General features: G+C 50.6%; 1 protein-coding gene across 5 annotated transcripts in view; it reads right to left on the bottom strand.

The window, feature by feature from the left end:
* Positions 1–1,458: 1,458 nt before the first annotated feature.
* The window catches only part of FAM120B (family with sequence similarity 120 member B), a 110,793-nt gene continuing 92,997 nt past the window's right edge, over positions 1,459–19,254 (bottom strand). For 4 of the 5 annotated variants that reach the window (XM_088023792.1, XM_088023789.1, XM_088023788.1 and 1 more), the window contains one exon: positions 13,652–14,872. In XM_088023792.1, the coding sequence (XP_087879918.1) occupies positions 14,860–14,872 (13 nt within the window). In that variant the 3' untranslated portion in view covers positions 13,652–14,859. Of the gene's footprint in view, positions 1,765–13,651; positions 14,873–19,254 lie in introns of those variants that run through there. The other variant, XM_088023787.1, reaches the window with a different exon arrangement.

Raw genomic sequence — 19,254 nt, forward strand, 5'->3', positions numbered from 1 at the left:
TATTCCATGCAGAACTTTTTAACTCTTACATAATCACATCTATTAATATTATTAATTATTAATATATGTTTACGGCTTCTGGGTTTTGTGTTATAGTCAGGGCTCCCGTATTTCAATACATGAAACAGGCTCTCCCATGTCGTCTTTAGCACACTTTTGTTGCTTTTCATTGGTATTTAAATCTTTGACCCGTCTGGCATCAATCTGATGATGTGTAAAGTCAGCTTTATAGTTTTCCTAGATATCTGGCCACGTATCTCAATATCATTATAGAAAAATTATGTTTCCCCAATGATTTAAATGCTTTTACCCAATAATTTGCAAGTATTTTGGGTCCATGTATAGATTTCCTACTTATTCATTTGCCAGTAGGATTACTTTATAATTTCATGATGCTTTAACATCTGATGTGACTTCTTCTACGTTTGTCCTGCCTATTCCTGTTTCTTTTCTCACACAAATTTACGTTTAGCCTGTCTAGATTTTTAGAAAACGAGTTAACATTTTTAAAAAGATTTCATTTATTTTAGATAGAGAGAGAGAGACAGGGAGTGAGTGGGGGGAGGGGCAGAACCTCCAGCAGACTCCATGCTGAGCAGGGAGCCCAGCGCACAGCTCACTCTCACGACCCCGAGATCATGACCTGAGTGGAAGTCAAGGGTCAGATGCTTCACGGATGGAGCCACCCAGGTGCCCCCCAAAAGAGTTAACATTTTAATTGGGATTGCACTCTTTGTGCAGCTCAGCTTTGCAGAGATGGGTGTCCTCTGACAGCATCTGGTCGAGCATGTGGCTGCCTGCCGCCCGGCCGTGCAGGCCCTCCAGAGGCACGGCCGAGCTTCCTTGCTACGGAGCATCCACGTTTCCTCCTCACCACACTTGTCCGTGCTGGGCCTTTTGTTGATAAAGAGTCTTTCCTTCTAGGGTATTTCCTGGTGGTTCTTATTTCTGATTTTATACACCTTGCCACATTCTCTCACACTTTTGTACATTTGTTTCAGTTGCTTCTCTAGGGTCTCCCAGACATACGATAAAATAATCCACATAATTCTCTCTTTCTCTTTGTACTTCCGTGTCCTCTCTCTCGACTACATTGGGCCGGGCACACTGACGCCGTGTCGAAGCGCACGCGGGGTCGTCAGTCTTCTCCGTGGCTTCAATACGCCAAAGTCAGTGGGAGTGTTCCCAGCGCTCGCCAACCACGTAACTTTCAGGTTGGGACACATCACTGATGATGTTAAAGAAATATTCATCGATTTCTATTTTATCAGGAACATTTTAAAAAGAGAGTGAACGTTGAATTCACCCAATGTTTTGTCAGCATCTATGGAGGTAATCATATTCTTCCCTTTTGTTCTATTAAATGGTGGTTTATATCAATAGATCTGATATTGAGCTGTTCCTGCTACACTGGAAAAAACACTTGTCACAGTATATAATCCTTTTAACACACCACTAGATTATGTTTGCTAAGAATTTATTTAGGATTTTCACAGTGCTATTTATACATTAGATTAGTTGGTGGTTTATTTACTGATTTCTTTGTTGTGAAAGTTATGCTTGCTTCCCTAAAACACAGTGGAAGCTTGAAACGATATGTTGTACACCTGAAAGAAACAGAACACTGAATTTCAATTCAGATTCAATAATAAACGATGGAAGCTTCCTGTTTCTATGTTTGGAGCAGACAGGGAGGTGGTACAGCCAGAAGTCGGTATTTTCCACTCTGCCCAAGTAAGCTGGAAACGGGTCTTTTATGTGCATCTGTTGGAAATGAGAAGATGAATGATACTTAGGGAGAAATTTATATTTTAATTTCAGTTGAGATAATACAGACTAATAGTAAGAGTTTTGTTTTTGGTAAAATTCCAAGTTTGATTTGCTCTTGCACCCACTTGGTGCCCAGCACATGTTTGTTGGTTAATTTTGAAGTTGGTTGGAGGCCAGGTTTTAATTGTATTTAAAACATTATTTAATGCTCATGAGCTACAATAATGAATGACAAAGTAAAATGTAATTTAATAAACAACAAAGTGCTTGCTTTATGGAGCTCAGATTCCTACAAGACAGGGAGGGACTGCCTGCTGGACAAGCACCAGGAGGGCACTGCTCATGGAATGCACATGACACCCACATGGACACATGTGTACATGGACACCCACGCGGACACACTCGTGCACATGGAAGGCACACGGACACGTGCACATGACACCCACATGCATATGACACCCACACGGACACATGTGCACATGGAACGCACACAGGTACACATGCACGTGACACCCACAGATGCATGTGCACACGACACGCACACGGACACCCATGTGCGCACGGACACACACGTGGACACCTGCACACACAAACACATGCACACATACGTGCTCATGGATGGGGCCTCAGAGAAGTTGGTGTGATTGGAGTTTTGGAGGGGGGGTTGGGAGGAGGACTCCAGTTAAGGTTGAGGGCAGGTAACCCCAGGTGGGCCTGTGGCTGTGGGGAGGGGCAAGGGCCACCGCTGAGCTCGGGAGAGGCCATGCCGATAAAATGACGGTGCGGGGGGCACCAAGACCAGGGCAGTGACACCAGCCTCTGTGATTCAAGGGGGGGTTCATGTTCTCAAATTTAGCCACAGATGAACCCTTAAAGGGAATTTCGTGAAATCCTGGGGGCAGAGAGAGCCATGGCAGTCTGGAGCCTTCATTCTTCTGGGAATGGGAAAGGCTTAGCTGGGCCTGATGAGCTTTCACTGTGATGGGCTCACTGTGTTCCGAGAGGTGGCTCCTCCTCAGCTCACACGACCCCGCAAGAACACTGGCTTTCCAGTGAATCTGTGGCTGAGACTGACATGCTCTCTCGGCACAGAACGTGGCACGGTCCCTTGCTTGTGAGGGCTCCAGAGCCTGGCACAGCCTCCACGTGCGATGGCGTCTCTGTGCTGGCAGGCAGCGCCCCCAGTCCAGACCCAAAGAGAAGGCAGGCCCAGAGTCTCAGCCCTGACCAGGGAGGTGGCTCTTCCCGCTGACACTGGTTACCGCACTGAGATCTAGAGGGACAAGTGGAATCTGACTTTGCGGCATCCAATTCCCAGGACTCAGCAAAAGTTCCGTCTTGCCCTAGACCTCTCATCCCTTGGCCGGCGCCTGATGCTTCAGTGGAGGAGACATTGCCTGCTTTGGGGATGGTCACCAAGCAGGAAGCAGAGGACCACAGCCGCACGCCCCGGGGAAGCCTCCTGGTACAGGGAAAGAGCCTGGGCCCAGGGTCAGGGTCCTTATGGGGCTGTGACAGCAACCCTACCCAGCCCCCCAGATTTGTCAGCTGAACGCCCAACTCCACCTGCTCACAGGGCGGGGGGAGGCCAGCCCAGCGCTGGGAGAGTGCTGCAGAGGCAGCAGGAGGGCAGGGAGAAAGGGAGACGTAGAGGAACCTGCCCCTCAGTCCCGCTCCCTCCCCAAGTCCGCCCTGCCCCTCCCCCAGCCCCAGGCCCGCCCCTCCCCCAGCACCATTCCGGAGCACAGATAAAAGAGAAACCTGAGCAGGGAATGTTTGCGGTGCCACCGCCAATCAAGGACTCTGTTGCCACGGTAACGGGGACACTTCATCAGCTCGGGAGCAGATGGTCAGTGAGCAACAGGCAGCATATGCTCCATAAGCCCTGACACGGGCACAGATGGAGGGTGGGCAGGGCTCTCGGGCAGGCGACGTGTCCCCTCTGCCTCTTGCTGGCGCTGTGCTGTCCGCGGAGGGCGCGGGGCCACTGGGCTGTGCAGCTCAGGGCTCCACCTTACCAGGCGAAGCTGGGCTGCCAGGGCCCACGGCTGGTGGGGCGTCAGTGACGCTCCTCGAGGACCCTGATTAACAGCCCTGCTGCCGCAGGGGTGGTTGCCGCCGGGGCGTCTGCAGCGCCTGCTTTGGTTTCTGGGGCTTTTACAGAATAAATCAAACGTCTGGGGCATTGTCAGGGGTGGGGGCAGACACAGGGCCCAGAGAGGTGGGCTGAGTGGTGAAAATGTGACTCTCGGACTCAAGGTCACTGGCCGCCTGTTGGCCAGTGATCGGGCTCTGGGGCAGCAAGCTCATTTTAGTCTCTGCATCTGGTTTGCTCCCTTGAAGTGAGGTTTAAATCTCAGGCTCCAAGGCTAACAGACCGGCCGTGTGACCGCAGATCCTGGAGATGCCCCGGGCTTCCTGAGGCCAGCCAAGCGGCCAGGGCAGAACAGGTGTTGTGGGCTGGGGCCTCACGGTCATGGAGGCAGGGCAGGCTGGCTGTGTGTGGCCAGGCCTGGGAGAGGAGTCCCGCCCTGGGGCTGTGCCACCACCTGGCGAGCCAGGCACACTCTCTCCTGTGGACAGTCTCCTGAATCAGGGCACCCCTGGCTCATTTCTGCAGGGTCTGCAGGCCAGGAGCATTTCTCCACCTGCAGCGAGTGTGCGTCGGGCAGCGCCCCCCTGTCCAGCTACAGCTCTGCTCTTGGCCTGCCGGCTGCCGGGTCCGCCTAGTTCACCAGGTCTCACTAACTCACTGTTCACTGGTGCTCAACACCAGCGTGGATCTGGCTCTCCGGGGCCTGTTCCTTCCCTTCGGGGAATGTCCTCAGCTGAGTCTGCCTGGGTTGATGGGCCCCAGTCCTCAGCTGCCCTGCGGGGAGCCCCCTGGAGCTACCTTCCAAACTGCCTCTAGGCCAAACACTCCAGAAGTCTCCCAGCCAGCTGGAAAGTGATCCGACAGGGGTCTCAATAGTTGTCCTTTCCGTAACAAATCAGGAGAGACAAACTCAATTTGTTTAAAAACAAAGGCCTGCCTTCCTTTGGAGGCTGCCCCCAGTGCCACCTGCCAGGTGTCTACCCTGCGCTGATGGGCGGAGGGCCTCCTCTCTGCTCTCTGGATTTACCAACATGGAAGAGCTCAGAGGGGCCAGGGCATGGTCCCTCTGGGTGTTTTCTCTGAGGCCACTTGTGTTAAGACGTCCATGTCTGCATCACTCCCGGGGAAGCCAGTACCAGAGGAACATGCAAGGGGACAGGCCGTGTCTCTCCACGGATCTGCAAGGGTCTTCGAGGAAACATGTGTGCCTAAGTACATTTTATGGATGAAGCCAATGACTGTGGCATTCAGTTCATGGTGGCAAGCGGGCGGGGATATCCTGTGACCCTGGGGCCTCTCCTGTTTTTGGTGGGCAGGACAGCAGGTAGGGGCTGTCTGGGGTGTCCTGCCCTCTGTGGAAGCTGGTTAGCAGTGATTCGCTCTCCACTGGGCCCGGAAGACTAATGCTCTGTGGTCTGCAGGGCCCTGGAGGATGCAGCAGCCCAGGAAGCCCACCTCCTCTGGCCTGTCCCCTTAGGCACCCGTGGTCACTTTATGAAGCAGCTCGGCCCTGCAGGGTGATAAAGAGTGGACTGCACTCTGGGGCCACCGCGGTGGGGGTGCGGAGATACAGAACACAGCTTTTCTCCACGTGCGCTTTGAGAACCAAGCCCACAGAACAGAATGGTCACACGGAAATTTTATTTGGAGTCAACTATGTCTCGGGCTGATGGGTCTTCTAAGACTCTACAGGAAGAACTAAGGGTTCCAAGGTGTGTGTGGAGGATGATTTATCTTTTTGCTTGTCTCCATTGGTCTCAGTCTTCAGGGCCTGGCAGGGTGGCCTTGTGGAGCTGCAGGATGTGGAGGTGGCCTTTGGAGAGCCTTCTGTCATTTAATAGCTGAGTGTCTCAAATGCCAAACACCCCCTACCCTCCAAGGCACAGCACCCCCACCTGGGAGCCCTCCAGGGAAGCAGGACATAGGCCTGGAACTTGGTCATCACAGAGGCTGCCCGGGGAATGGACACGGTGAGTGCCCCCCACTGTCCATCCATGTCGTCTGGATGACCGTGTGGACGGACAGAAGGCTGCTGTGTCTGGGGGCTTGTGGGGGTGCCACGCTGCTTCTACTCCCAGGGGTGGAGGACCCACGTTTCAGGGCATCAACCTGTCTTGTTGCACAATAACTAAGTGAAGGTGGGAAATGTCGATGTTCAGAATGTTATTTAATAGTCTTTCTGCTGCTCAGAACTCAGAATGCCATTATCTCAAACTTTCTTTTTTGGACTTTGGAATTTTCAGGAACGATATCAAACACTTTTATAGGTGTGGAGTGAGTCGAGTGCATACATTAGGTGCTCAAGAAACACTGAATCAATGTCCTTGACATAAATCACGTAAGACCCAAGAGTCAGGTAGGGAGCCTTTCTTTTGTTCTAGAACAACATATTTGGTCTTTGGTTTCCTAACAATTGTCACGGCCCCGAATGTGCAGGGCCTGAGCTTGCCATCACGTCACCGTGACGAGCCAGGAGCCGTCCACAAGACCCCTGCCTGCATGATGCCCTCCCACCTCCCCCAGACACTGGCCTTCTCAGGCTGGCGGGGGGTCAGCGGGTGGCGTGGTCTCATTTGCTGCAGCCCCGGCGCCGGGCATACAGTAGTTGTTCAGTAAATGTGAATGAGTGGACGAGCGACTGAAGGGGTTCCCAGAAGTCCCTGAGAAGGTGTGACCCTGTGACTGCTGAGGGCTGTATCATTTTAAACACTAAGCTTCAGGTGGAGTTAAAAGACCAGATAAAACCTGTGTACACAAATTAACGAAAACTGGCGCTGAAATGCCAATGGCTGTCCCTGGGAAGGCTGTTCTGCGGCTTTAGTGAGAGTAACTTCCAGGCCAGCAGCACTTTGTCAAGACGCTTCCAGGTGATGACTTCCCCCTGAGACGCAGGTCAATGGGCTGCACATTTACCTCTTTCCTGCCAGAAGGCCTTCCTTGATGTCTTCTGCGGACAGTTTTCATGGGAGACCAAATGAAGACAGACCCTGCCTCCTCGGGGAGCTCACCCCCGCGGTCCCAGTGTCTGGCGGGGTCCCAGTGCAGCAGTGAATGAGTGTCATGGGGGGAGGGGCTGCCTTCTTGAAGCGCCGCCATGAGGCCTACAGCTCCCTGTCCTCCCAGAGTCACACTGCTCTTTCCAAATTAGCAGGATGCGCAGGGGCTGTGCCAGGCAGGGGCCGAAACTGCGTGGCTCTCTGGTCTCTGCTGCTCTCCTCCAGCCTGAGCCGCGGGGCCCTGCCGTCCCCAAGCGCCGTCTGAGGAGAGGTAGCCTGCAGGAGAGGCGGGGTCTGCGCCGGGCACCCTTCGCCCTGCAGGACGTGCGGCCCCAGGAGGGTGCCTTTCCATCCATCACCCTTATCTGGCTTCGGAACGTATCGCGGTTACTTGGCACACGATTAATTCTCCAATTGTGTTTTTTCTTCTCAGCTAGCTTTAAAGTGAGTTCACTTTTCCTGAGCGAATGCCAGCCGGCACAAGTGGGTGCTGACCAGGAGAACGCCGAGCAGCCTGGGGATGCTGCCTGCACGGGACCCCCGGGGACACGGAGTGCCATGCCCTTGGCCTCCTCTCTACCTCAACCTGAACTGGTCTGTGATGCACAAGTGGTCACAGAAAATAGTGAGCTTTGGGGCCCGAGAGCATTTCAAAGCCAATGCGTGGATTCCTGCGCATATTTCCCCGGGTCCCCAAGAGTGTCGTGGCTGTGTTAGCCAGGACACAGCACAACGGGGTGACCTCTTCTGTCTGGCTCTGATGCGTGGGTTCTCTTCCCTGGCCACGTGGCAGGAGGCAGGCCCACCGCTGCCCCGACAACTGCCTCTGGTGGGCCCGGGGCCTGTGCCAAGGGCAGGATCTGCACAGAGCTCTGGGCCCGGCCGTGCCCACTCGCACTTACACTGGGGTGCCAGGCCCACATGATGGGGCAGACACCTGAGGACACCCTGCTCTGGGCCGTGCCGGGTTCGTACGAGAGGGGCCCACTTGGGTGGCAGGGGCCAGCCTGTACCCCGGCTCCTCCAGGCCACCCCTGGGCACCCGCTGGATATAACCCTCTGCCTAGGCCAGAGGTGAGAAATGGGGTCTGGGGGACAACTGGCTAGGAAGCGCAAGGGTCAAGTTTATTTTACGTAAAGACAAGGCAATCTACGGTCCCTGGAGTGACAGAGACACAGACACACAGAGGGAGAGAGACAGACACAGAGGGAGCGCAAGTGAGCTCAAAACAGGGTTAGGGAATCAGGGGCCTTGAGCCGACGACTTGTGTCTGAAAGCCCCATCGATATTGTTGGGCTACATGACATTTAGTAAACTTTTGAATTTAAAAGCATATTCTTGCTTTTTATTGGTTTGTTTTCATTATTAGAGTTCGTAAAAAAAAAAAAAAAAACAGGCAATTTACCAAAATTAACTCCTAGTAAAAGTGATTTACACAAAATGCTTGAAGTCAGCAGTGTGTGGGGAGGGAAGGTGTCTCCATGAGGCCGGAGAACCCCTGGCTCACTGTGCTGGCGGCCGCACTGTGTCCCAGAACCCTGGAAGCCCAAGCACCTGCTGCCCATCTGCCCGCACACACGTGTGCACATGCAGTCCCACACAGTCCCACGCGGAGGCTAACCCCCACAGCAGGGGTGCTGCAGTGGGCCCCTCAGCCTCAGCGACCCATACACGTCACGCAGGCTGGTCCCCGGGCACTGGGCCCTGTGCTCGCTGCCCCCCGACCACCAGGGGAAGGGCCGCAGCTCCATCACCGGGTCTGGACCCCGGTTTTCAGCCCTGCCCGAGGGCAAGGTCTCCCGAAACATGCAGTGAGCAGGAGTTAGGGTTAGGTCATCAGCACTGATCTGCTTCTTTAATGATTAATTTTTTTACCTGTATAAATGTTTGAAGTTGGCTACAGTTTTGAATCTACTGCCTCTGAATCCCTCACATTTTAGGATCTTAATTTGACCCTTTTTAGGGTCCATCAAAGGTCTGAGTTTGGATGGTGGCATGTCCCGTGAGGGCAAAGAGAAAAACAAAGAAACTAAAGGAAACATCACAGGATGGCTGCCTTTTTAGAAAAAATGAAAGTTCATTTTATTTTTCATTTCTATGATTTTTACAACTGAGACTTCCTCCCGTTGCTACTTGACATCTGCTCTTCCCCCACTCCTTGCTCTGGGTTCTGGTGCTTTCCATTCCCTCGTCACCTGGGGGGCCCTGGGCTGCTCTGACCACGTCCCGCAGGAGGGACGCTCACCTGGCAGAGGCCATCTGCACAGAGGGGAGACGCCCAGACAGAACCTGCACGCCTTGCAGACTCAAATCCAAACTGCTAGTCAGTGTCACAACCCCAAAAATCACGTTCTGAGTAGACAAGATCTGTAATAATTTATCGAAAGCCTTGCTGCACCGTAGCAGACGCAAGGAATGTGCACGGCTGATGCACACAACCTGACTACAGGCTTTCAAAGGCAAGTGTCTTCCCAGCATCTGGACACAGCAGCGGATGCCCGCCAGGTTTCTGAGCGAGCTCGGGAACCGAGGGGGCTCTCTGTGGCGACCACCAGCCTGTTCACCTCCAACCCGGCTCCTCCTGTTGCGAGGACAGCCTCTCCCACACCGCAGGAGTGCACAGTCCAGCCCAGACCCTGTGGGCATCAGAGGCGCAAGGGTCAGGTCCTGCATCCGCTCTTCCCTGTGTGCTGCCCTCATGGCCCGTCTGCCAGGTCACGGCACATGCCACCCTTCCTCCATTCAGTTTCGGCTAAGCATGTTCCGTCCCAGCACTAGGGTGGGCCTGGCCCAGCCGCCTGACTCCAGAGCACACTCTGGGTGGCCAGACCTGGACACAGCAGGCCCTCAGGCAGACGCCATGCCAGGAGTGCAGCCCACAGAGCGACTGCTGGCACACGTGGGGCTCCCCACCCTCCTCCACGTCGTCCTGAGGCTCCTGGGCACCTCTGCCCTCTCGCCCCTTCCTTCTGGTTCCCAAGGCTGTTCCAGGGATCAGGCATCTCTGCCTCCACGGTAACCTCGGCGCAGAAAGGGTGCCAGAGTCCTCTTCCCCCATTTATAGGTGAGGCCTTGGGAGCAGGGTCTCCAGACCTATTCGTTCCTTTCAGCTGGTGTCTGTCATGAGAGTTTACACATCTGCAGAACGCCCGCACTGGCATGAACGCAGCTAACCTCTGGTCGCCCATGAGGAGTGTTTACAAGACCCTCATGGCTCTGCTGGACAACCAGGGCTGTCCAAGTGACCAAAGCGTGTCCCACAACTGTGCAGAGGGAAAAATCCTTCCACAGAGCAAGACGGACCAAGGGAGGGGAACCCAAGAGCGGGGAGATGCCCATGCTCGACGTGCTTCCAGATCTGGCGCTGCGCCTGCTGAGCTGTGAGGCGCAAACAGATCATCCACACAGCTCTGAGAGTGACTCCGTCCCTTCCATCTGAAGGCCTGTGAGGACGGGTCTTCCTCTGTACTTCAGCCAAGACAGATGAACGCAGAGGCACGCCGGAGGGTCTGGCTGTCTTTAATAAAACCAGACATTAAACAGATTTGCAAAAGTAATACACGGCTACTCCTAGTTTTTTGCAGGGGGAAATAAGGGCTTTTTGAATAAAAAATGTTAATCTGTAGTTGGTATACTGTTATTTTAAAATAAATACATATTTAAAACTTCTCTCACTTAAAATTTTCAATACAGTAAAAAGGAATCCTCAATAATTTTTAAGTGGGAAGGGATCTAAGGCCAGAAGAGTGCGAACTGCTCCTGAAAGAGTAATGTGGCTTCTGGGTAAAAAACCATGGTTTCCGCGACTAATTTCTGTCCTTACACATTTGGCAGAGTCCACGTGGCTGGCGAGGTTTGTCGCACAGTGATCGCTGCCTCTTTGTGAAGGGAAACCATTCATGACCCAAGCGGGTCAAGGAAGTCACTACTAAGACATCTGTGCACTCAGGCTCAGGAATACACGTCCAACAGCCCGCTCACCATGATGTGCCACCAACATTCTCGCGGGGGCTGCCGGCCGAACCTCCAGAGCCGAGGTAAAGTGTCTCAAGTCAGGAAGGTCAAACTGAGAGAAGGAAATGTGCAAAAGAAAAAAAAAAAAAGCGAGGGAAGAAGGTTTGTGAGCACAACGTAAGAGTCTGACTCTTCGGGAAACGTTTTCATAACAAAATAAAACTGTAACCCTAACCGGCACCTTCCAGACGCCCCTCAGCCGCCGCAACTGTTTCCTTGGCACAGCTTCCCCCTTCCTCATGGACTCAGGTGTCCCCAAGAGCACAGTGGCTTGTCACCTGCTCCGCTGTCTGGGACTCGAGGGTGGAATCAGCTCAAGAAGGTTCCAAGCTTATTTCCGTGGCTCAGTCTCTCCTAATGTCCCCTCACACATGACAGGCTTTAATCTTGATTTAGATTGTTCGTTAAGGGCTGTGGCTTGAAGCATTCGGTTCAATAAACAGACTGGTGGCTTAATTTAATAGAACTATGTGCTTTTCCTGTATTTTAAAGCTACAGGGACCAAGACAAGAGAGCATGTGACTCAGACCATTTTATAGGAACTTACAGATCGGAGGCTAACCAGAGGCTAAGACGCCGAGAGGCTGAATGAGCATCAGGAGCAGAGCTCAGGCAGTTCTGCTCCTGGTACTCAATTTGTCTCATGCAAAATGGGATGAAAAGACAAAGTGCACAAACAGCCAGTGAGAAAACCTACAGTCACCCAAATCTTCCCAGCGACGTTCCTTCCCTGGATTACTCTGTTCGGTTTCATTGAAAACTATTAAGATTTGATGGCCCCCCAATGCAGACACCCCATTTGAGATGAAGGGCACATGGATGTCTGTGCCTTAGCGTGAAGCAGTGGCCAACATGCCCTTGGAGGTCCTGCGGGCCAGGTCATGCCTGCCCTCAGCTTTATCTCCTGGCTGAGGGGCCACTGGGGGCGGGGGGGAGATATGCCAGCCCCACCCAGGCCTGGTCGCAGGCACCACGAGGGATCTCCAGGACTCATCAGGTGTCCCACAGGGTCTCCAACCTAAGCCTCCCCAGGCCTTTGAAAGGGGCTTCTGGGGAAATCACAAACAAGTGAAGATCAATCTGTTTCGAATGGCTGTTTCTTGTCTTTTTTGGTTCAGATGGCGGCCGAATAGAGAAGGTTAGAGTTAACTTTTTAGTTTTTATCTAACATTTAATAAAGCCGCCATGATGAGAGAAATCACATTCCTGCAGTGGTTTTCAGAACCACACGGAGCTTGAAACCGGGGCTGTGTCGGCAGGTGGGGAGAGCGTTGTGCCCACAGGCTGCCTGGATCAATGGCTGCGAGTGAGGATGGCTGCTGGGGGGACAGGGACACAGGCCCAAGGCCTCAGGCGTCACCAGACACTGAAGGGGATTTGGATGAGTAGCCTTTCTAATAATTTAGGACCTTCTTGTGTACTTGGCTCAAGAGGAGGGAAAAGAGGGGCGCCTGGGGGGCTGTCAGTTGAGAGTCTGACTCTTGGTTTCAGCTCAGGTCACGATCTCAGGGTCGTGAGATCGAGCCCCATGACGGGCTTCATACTTAATGGGGAATCTGCTTGTGCCTTTCCCCGGCTCCTCTCTTGCACCCTCGTGCATGGGCTTTCTCTCTCTCTCTTGCTAAAGTAAATAAATAAAATCTTTAAAAAAAAAAAAAAAAAGATGAGGTAAAAGAGAACAACCTACTGTTTGACCACATTTCAGGGTCAAGTCTGAAATGCTAGCCCCCCAGTCCTCGAGCTCTTCCTGAAGACTCTACAGAAGCCAACAAGGAAAAGGCACACGTCACAGCTTTTACTCCAGTAACAGGGAGGCCAATGGTGCGGACGCAGCTCATGCCCCAGGGTGACCCACTCAGCATCAAACAAGAGGAGGTGACAAACACCAGGGCTCCTGGCTTCCCGGAGGGGAATAGGCCAGGCTCCCCTCTCCCCACATGGAGCTGCAGCTTCCCGAGGACAGGGGTGAGGGTCAGCGGCAAGCCCTCTCCTCCACCAGCCTGCAAGCCCAGCTCCCGCATGGCCATGGACAAATGAACACAATCGACACGCACATGCGGTCAGCTGGGCTCCAACAGCTCACAACACAAGAGCTCACCACACACACAACATAGGCTTTTTTTTTCCCTTTGTGTATTTTTTTTTCTTTTTTGTGACAGTCAGGAAATGCTGGTGCTACTGACTTATTTTTCTTCCTAAGTTGTGGCAGGTGCCCGAAAGGGCCTGAAATTTTAAACACAAAGTTCAAAGGATGGGGAAAAAAATGAACATGTCCAGCCCTTTGGGTGCTGAGCCTCATAAAATCCAAGAGCTCAGTACTTTATAAATACACACTTTACCCGAGATATCACCGTGGTCACTGGCCATCATTGTTTCTTTTCAACTACATAATACATGAAGTCATTCTTGCTGCAAAAATTCATGGGTAAGGCAGATGTCCCTCTGGAAATCAAGTCCCTCTTCGGAGATGCCTGGCAGGCGGCCAGTGGTGTGCCAGGGGGGCACATCGGACGCCACCATGGGCTCAGCCATACCAGATGCTCTGCAAGTTCAAGGAAGGGGTGCACTCTCACCAAGGGTGACAGGGATGGGGAGGGCCTCTGCCCTCTGCCCTCCGCCCAGCATCTGTCCCTCCTGTGGACGCTGGTGGAGCAGCGGATTCTGCTGCTCCGAGGAGAGGATTCTGACCGGCCCCCATCTCGTACGGACCTCTCTTCCCGAGCATAGGGCTGGCCAGCGCACCGGGAGCTATGGGCACCGTGGAAACAACACGACTTGTTTCATTATCTTGTTTCATTTATTTATATGACATCTTGGAATGAAAGCTGTGTTAGAAAGAGCTCTGAGCATAAGGACTCTAACGCACATTTGCACATATTTAAATAGCTTTGGAATAACAGTAGCAGACTGACACGGGAATTACTTTTTTTCCAAGGGTGTACACAGACTTACAATTGCTAACCCCTGATGTGAAGGTGCCGGTGCAGAACCCACCGAAACCTGGCTGGACATCACCGGGTGCCTGAGGTTTTTCCAGCTGTAGAACTTTAACAATAGGTCCAGATGAAAAACAGGAGCAAAGAAGTGGGTCTTCATTTCTTGTTCCAATAGCAGAAAAACTCGTGATACAGATCAGCATCACAACACAAAAGGAGAGCGGATAAGCCCAATCAGACCGTCTGTCCAGTGGCCGCGGTTCCTTTGTGTGCAGAACCAAGCATGTGACAAGGCCGCGAGTCTCAGTCCTGCATGAGTCACTGGACTCCAGGTGCTGCTTGTTCTCAGATCCTGCACGTGTCCTTTACACGTGGGTGGTCCCAAGATATTCCCTGGAACAAAATGGTAAGTAACCCCAAACCGTTCCCACTCACCCATGCAGCACTCCTGAGCCACTGTGAACTTTCACTCGGGCCTGCGCGTCCCAGGCCTGGGCGGACCGCTCGGAAAATAACTTTGCTGTAACTCGCATTTTTAACTCAAGCATGAGGGACTCAAGGGCAGCTGCTCGAAGACGCGTGAACCCTGCGCCAGGCTCTGCTTCCTCGGGAGCTGCCGCAGCCCCGGCTGACGCAGGTATTCATGGCTTCTCCGTTCTCTCTGCGCAGGTCTGCACGTTTACAGGCAGCAATCAGGGATGATCCCTGTGGTTGGGGTGGAACTGCAGCAACACGTCTAGGCAGGGGAAGGCGGTTTCCCATATGCCCTCAGCCTTGCCTGGCTGCCTGGTTTCCAGAAGCTGACCTGCTCTGGTGCCTATGTAAATGACAGTGGAGCAGAGTTCACACACAACACATCCAGGTCACCTCACTCACACATCTGTATCGAGTGCCGTTGAGTGGGTAAAATACTGAGTTATCTTATCCTATGTCTTGGTTGGAGAGAAGCAAGAGATTTAGAGGTTTAGAGCTTTAGGCTCAGTGTCCACACTTTAAAACCATTCTTCCTCTGACCGTGAGGGTCTGTCCTGTTCCAGCAGGCGGGCATCAGTTGGACCACCTGCAACACAAGTGACAGCATGAGCCTCCCTGCCAAGCGCATCCTGTAAGCCAGCCCGTGGGGAGGAGGGCAGGCCTGGCCAGAGCGGCTGGGGTGTGCGTGCCCATGCACAGCTTCCTTGTGGGTCTGGGAGAGGAGACAGGTGTTTCATGTATGTGTATCCTGCCCAATTCTATAATGAGTTGAGGACACAGCCTTACTGAATGGAGAATGGTGGCCATTGCTGTGGACTTCCTAGTTGTTAGAACCAAATGTCACAGCTGCAGCCAGAGGCACCCATACCCATCCTGACGCCACCTACTGAGTGCTTACTACGAGCTGACTCCCGTGGCCCTGAGGGCCAGCATCCTCCATATTCTGGGGGTCATTCCTGCCTCAACAGCTCTGGAAGTTGCCCACTGCCCTCCTTCTGAATGCCCCTCCCCAGGACACAGGGCACTGTGCTACTGGCCGCTCCAGACCCCTCGAGTGGCTCTTGCATAGATCCCCCTTTCTCACAGGTGGTAGGGTTAGTGCCCAGGGTCTGTGCCTGGGTCCCTACAATGTGCTGACAGACGCTGGCCCTGCCCGCTGCAGCTCCTGCTCGCACCCCCCTGATGACAAGCGCCCACTGCTGCCGATGCCATGCAGCATGTGCTCATTGCGGGTTTGCCTGATGTGAGATGCTGCGTGTGTGCGTATGCACCCTCTCACTGACTCGGGGGGAGTGACGTCACCCCTCAGGTTGCGCTGTCCCAGGCCACAGAGCAGAAGCTGAGCCACAGCCAGCACGGCACCCCAACCACAATGCAGCCAAAAGTTAAAGCTTCTCCACACTTGCTCTCCTCCCCTCCTATTTCCTACCCAAGTTAATGGCACTGAAATCTGAACTCGATCATTCCAGGGCCCTTGTGTACTGCTTCCCACACCCCAGTTTCAAGTGGTCGCTCAGGGCTCCCCCAGAGTTTCTTAACCATGTCATTCCCTCGGTGTCTTCAGGAAGAGCAGGAAGACTCTTCCCCGGATCGGGAGTGAAAGAGCAAGGAAGGAGCACGAAGGATCCCGTGGCTCAAAGTCCCACCCGGGGCACAGGCTTCCAGTGGCCTTTTCAATACCTGACTCATTAACACAATCTGCCCTCAAGAATTACCAGCCATGTAGGGAAAAAAAAATCTAAAACAAAAACAAGGACCAAAACAAACACACAGAAAGAGAAACGTGGAAGAAGAGTCTATGAAGGAAAGGAAAAAACAAAATAAAACTACTGGTATAATTGATTTCCTGAGATGCAAAAGAAATGTTGCGATCACAAAACAACGAAGAGTATGCTATAAAAAAGAGGTATCTGACCTCTCAGAATTCAGAAACAGCAAAATTAAAGACCGGAAAGAATGGGAGAGAAAGCTGATGACATCTCCCACAAAAAGATACTAGGAGAGAAAATGTAGGTCAATTACAGGGCTGGAATATGGTGTTTAACTTCTGCGACAAGTTAACAGCAGACAGAACGGAAGGAAGTAGATCACAGAAGAAATCACTGGAGGAAGGTTCCAGATCTGAAAGATAGGAACCAGCTTTGTGTCACCATCCTCCAGGTGGCCGGGTGTGCTGGAAACAGGAAGGCTGCTGGTGTGGGCTGGCTTGGGTGGTGCCCTGCACCGCCCTCTGGGTGGGGGCTCTCTGGGAGGCTCTCCATGAGGCCAGGTGCACAGAGGCTGGGCCATGGGGACAGCCGCTCCTGAGGCCATTCCCAGGACCCGCCTCACTGACTTCCTCAGGGATGCAGCCAGCCTGTCTGCAGAGGCTGTCCAGCAAGGAGCTATTTATTTGCCGATGGACACTGGGGTTGTTCCCATCTGCTGAGTGCTGTGGATAATGATGTTATGAACACTGGTGTACAAATATCTGAATCCCCGCTTTTAGTTTTTTGGGGTATATACCTAGGAGTGGAATAGCTGTGTCTTCCTGGTAGGTGTGAAGTGGTACCTCGTAGTTTCGACTTGCATTTCCCTGATGACTAATGATGTGTAGCATCTTCTCATGTGCTTCCTGGCCATATACACACCTTCTTTATAGAAAAACCTATGCAAGCCGTGTTATCTTTTTGTTGTCAAGTTGTGGGGGTTATTATTAATAACCCTGTCTTTTCACTTTCTTGATATTATCCTTTAATGTACCAAAATTCTTAATTTTGACAAAGTCTAATTTATCTATTTTTTCTTCTGCTTCCTATGCTTTTTGGTGTCCTATCCATGAGGACTTTGCCAAATCCAATGCCATAAAGATTTTCTCAACTCTTTATTTAAAGTTTTATATTTGCAGCCCTTGAGTCTAGGTATTCAGCCCATTTTCAGTCAATTTTGGTATATGTAAAGGTCCAACTTCATTCTTTTGCATGGGATATCCAGTCTCCCCCGACCCCACCTTAAATAGGAATAAATTTTACCAAGATGCTCTTATGAATGGGACTGCTTTCTTAATTTCCTTTTCTGACTCCTCGTTGCTGGTGTATAGAACACAGATGATTTTTGTCTGTTGACCTTAAATTCTGAAGCTCTGCTGAATTTATTAGCTCTAGTAGCTTTCCTGTGGCGTGTTTGGGATTTTCTACATATAGGATCATGACATGCATGCCTAGAGACAGCTTTACATCTTCCTTTTCAATTTGGATGCCTTTTACTTCTTATTCTTATCAAGTTGCTCTAGCTAGAATGCCAGTACAATGTTGAATAGTAGTGGTGAAACTGGGCATCTTTTCCTGATCTTAGGGGGGGATGCTTCTCATCTCTCACCATTAAGTATGATATTAGCTATGGGTTTTTCATAAATACCCTTTATCATGTTGAGGAATTTTACCTCTATCCCTAGTCTTCTAAGAGTTTTTATTACGAAAGAATGTTGGATTTTGTCAAATGTCTTTACTGAATCAATTGAGATGGTCATGTGACTGCCCCTTCGTTCTAATAATGTTGAACCACCCTTTCATTCCTGGAATAGATCCCCCTTGGATCCTATGAATAATCCTTTTAATATTATATCAGATTCAATTTTTTAATATTTTGTTGAAGATTTTTGCATCTACAGTCACAAAAGACACTGGTTTATAATTTTCTTGTGATATTCTTATCTGGCTTTGGTATCAGGGAAATTCTGGCCTCACTGAATTAAGAAGTATTTGGTTTAATTATTATTATTATTATTTTAAATTTGAGGAGGACTGGTGTCAATTCTTCTTTAAATATTTGGTAGAATCCACAGAGAAGCAATCTGGTCCAAGACTTTTCTTTGCTGGAGGTTTCTGATTACTGATTCAGTCTCATTACCTGCTATAAGTCTACTGAGACTTTCTATCTTTTCTTGAGTCAGTTTAGGTTATTAATACTTTTCAGGAATTTGCCCATTTCTTCTAGACTGACATACAATTTTTCACAGTATGCTCTTATAATCCTTTTTATCTCTGTCAAGTCAGTTGCAATGTCCTCACTTATATTTTTGAATTTATCTCTATCTTCTCTTTTTGTCTAGCCAAAGGTTTCTCAATTTTCCTATCTTTTCAAAGAACCAACTCCAGATTTCATTGATTTTCCCTATTGTTTTTCTATCCCTGTCTTGTTCTTGATCTTAGCAGAAAAGCTCTGTTTTTCACCACTGAGTATGATATTTTAGCAGTGGATTTGTCACATATGGCCTTTATTATGTTAATGTTCCCCAAACACTTTGTTTTTATCATGACCAGATGTTGAATGTTGTCAAATGCTTTTTTCTGCATCTAGTGAGATGATCCTATGATTTTTGTTTTTTGTTTGTTAATGTGATACGTTGTGTTTACTGATTTGTGGATATTAAACCACCCTTGCATCCCCGAAATAAATCCCACTTGATTGTGGATAACGATCCTTTTAATGTATTGTTGAATTCAGTTTGCTAATACCTTGTTGAGAATTTTTGCAGTTATGTTAATCAGGAACACTGGCCTATAGTTTTTTTTGTAACATCTTTGGTTTTGTTGTAAGGGTAATGCTGGATGCATAAAATGTATCTGAAAGCTCTCTTTCCTATTCTATTTTTTGGAATAGTCTGAGAACAGGTATTAACTCTTCTTTAAATGATTGGTAGAATTCATCTGTGAATTCATCTGGTCCCACACTTTTGTTTAATTGGAGTTTTTCGGATTACCAATTCAATTTTGTTACTAGTAATTGGTCTGTTCAGATTTTCTTTCTTTCTGATTCAATGTGGAAGATTTATGTTACTAGGAATGTAACCATTTCTTCTAAGTTGTCCAATTTGTTGGCATATAATTTTTTATAGTATTCCCTTATAATCCTTTGTATTTTCATGGTGTCAGTCATTACTTCTATTTCATTTCTGGGTTTATTTGGGTCCTCTCTTTTTCTTGATAA

The sequence above is a fragment of the Eumetopias jubatus genome, unplaced genomic scaffold, assembly GCF_037043125.1.
Source record: "Eumetopias jubatus isolate StellerSeaLion01/CBP00866 unplaced genomic scaffold, mEumJub1_p1.0 scaffold_6, whole genome shotgun sequence".
Lineage (NCBI taxonomy): Eukaryota > Metazoa > Chordata > Mammalia > Carnivora > Otariidae > Eumetopias > Eumetopias jubatus.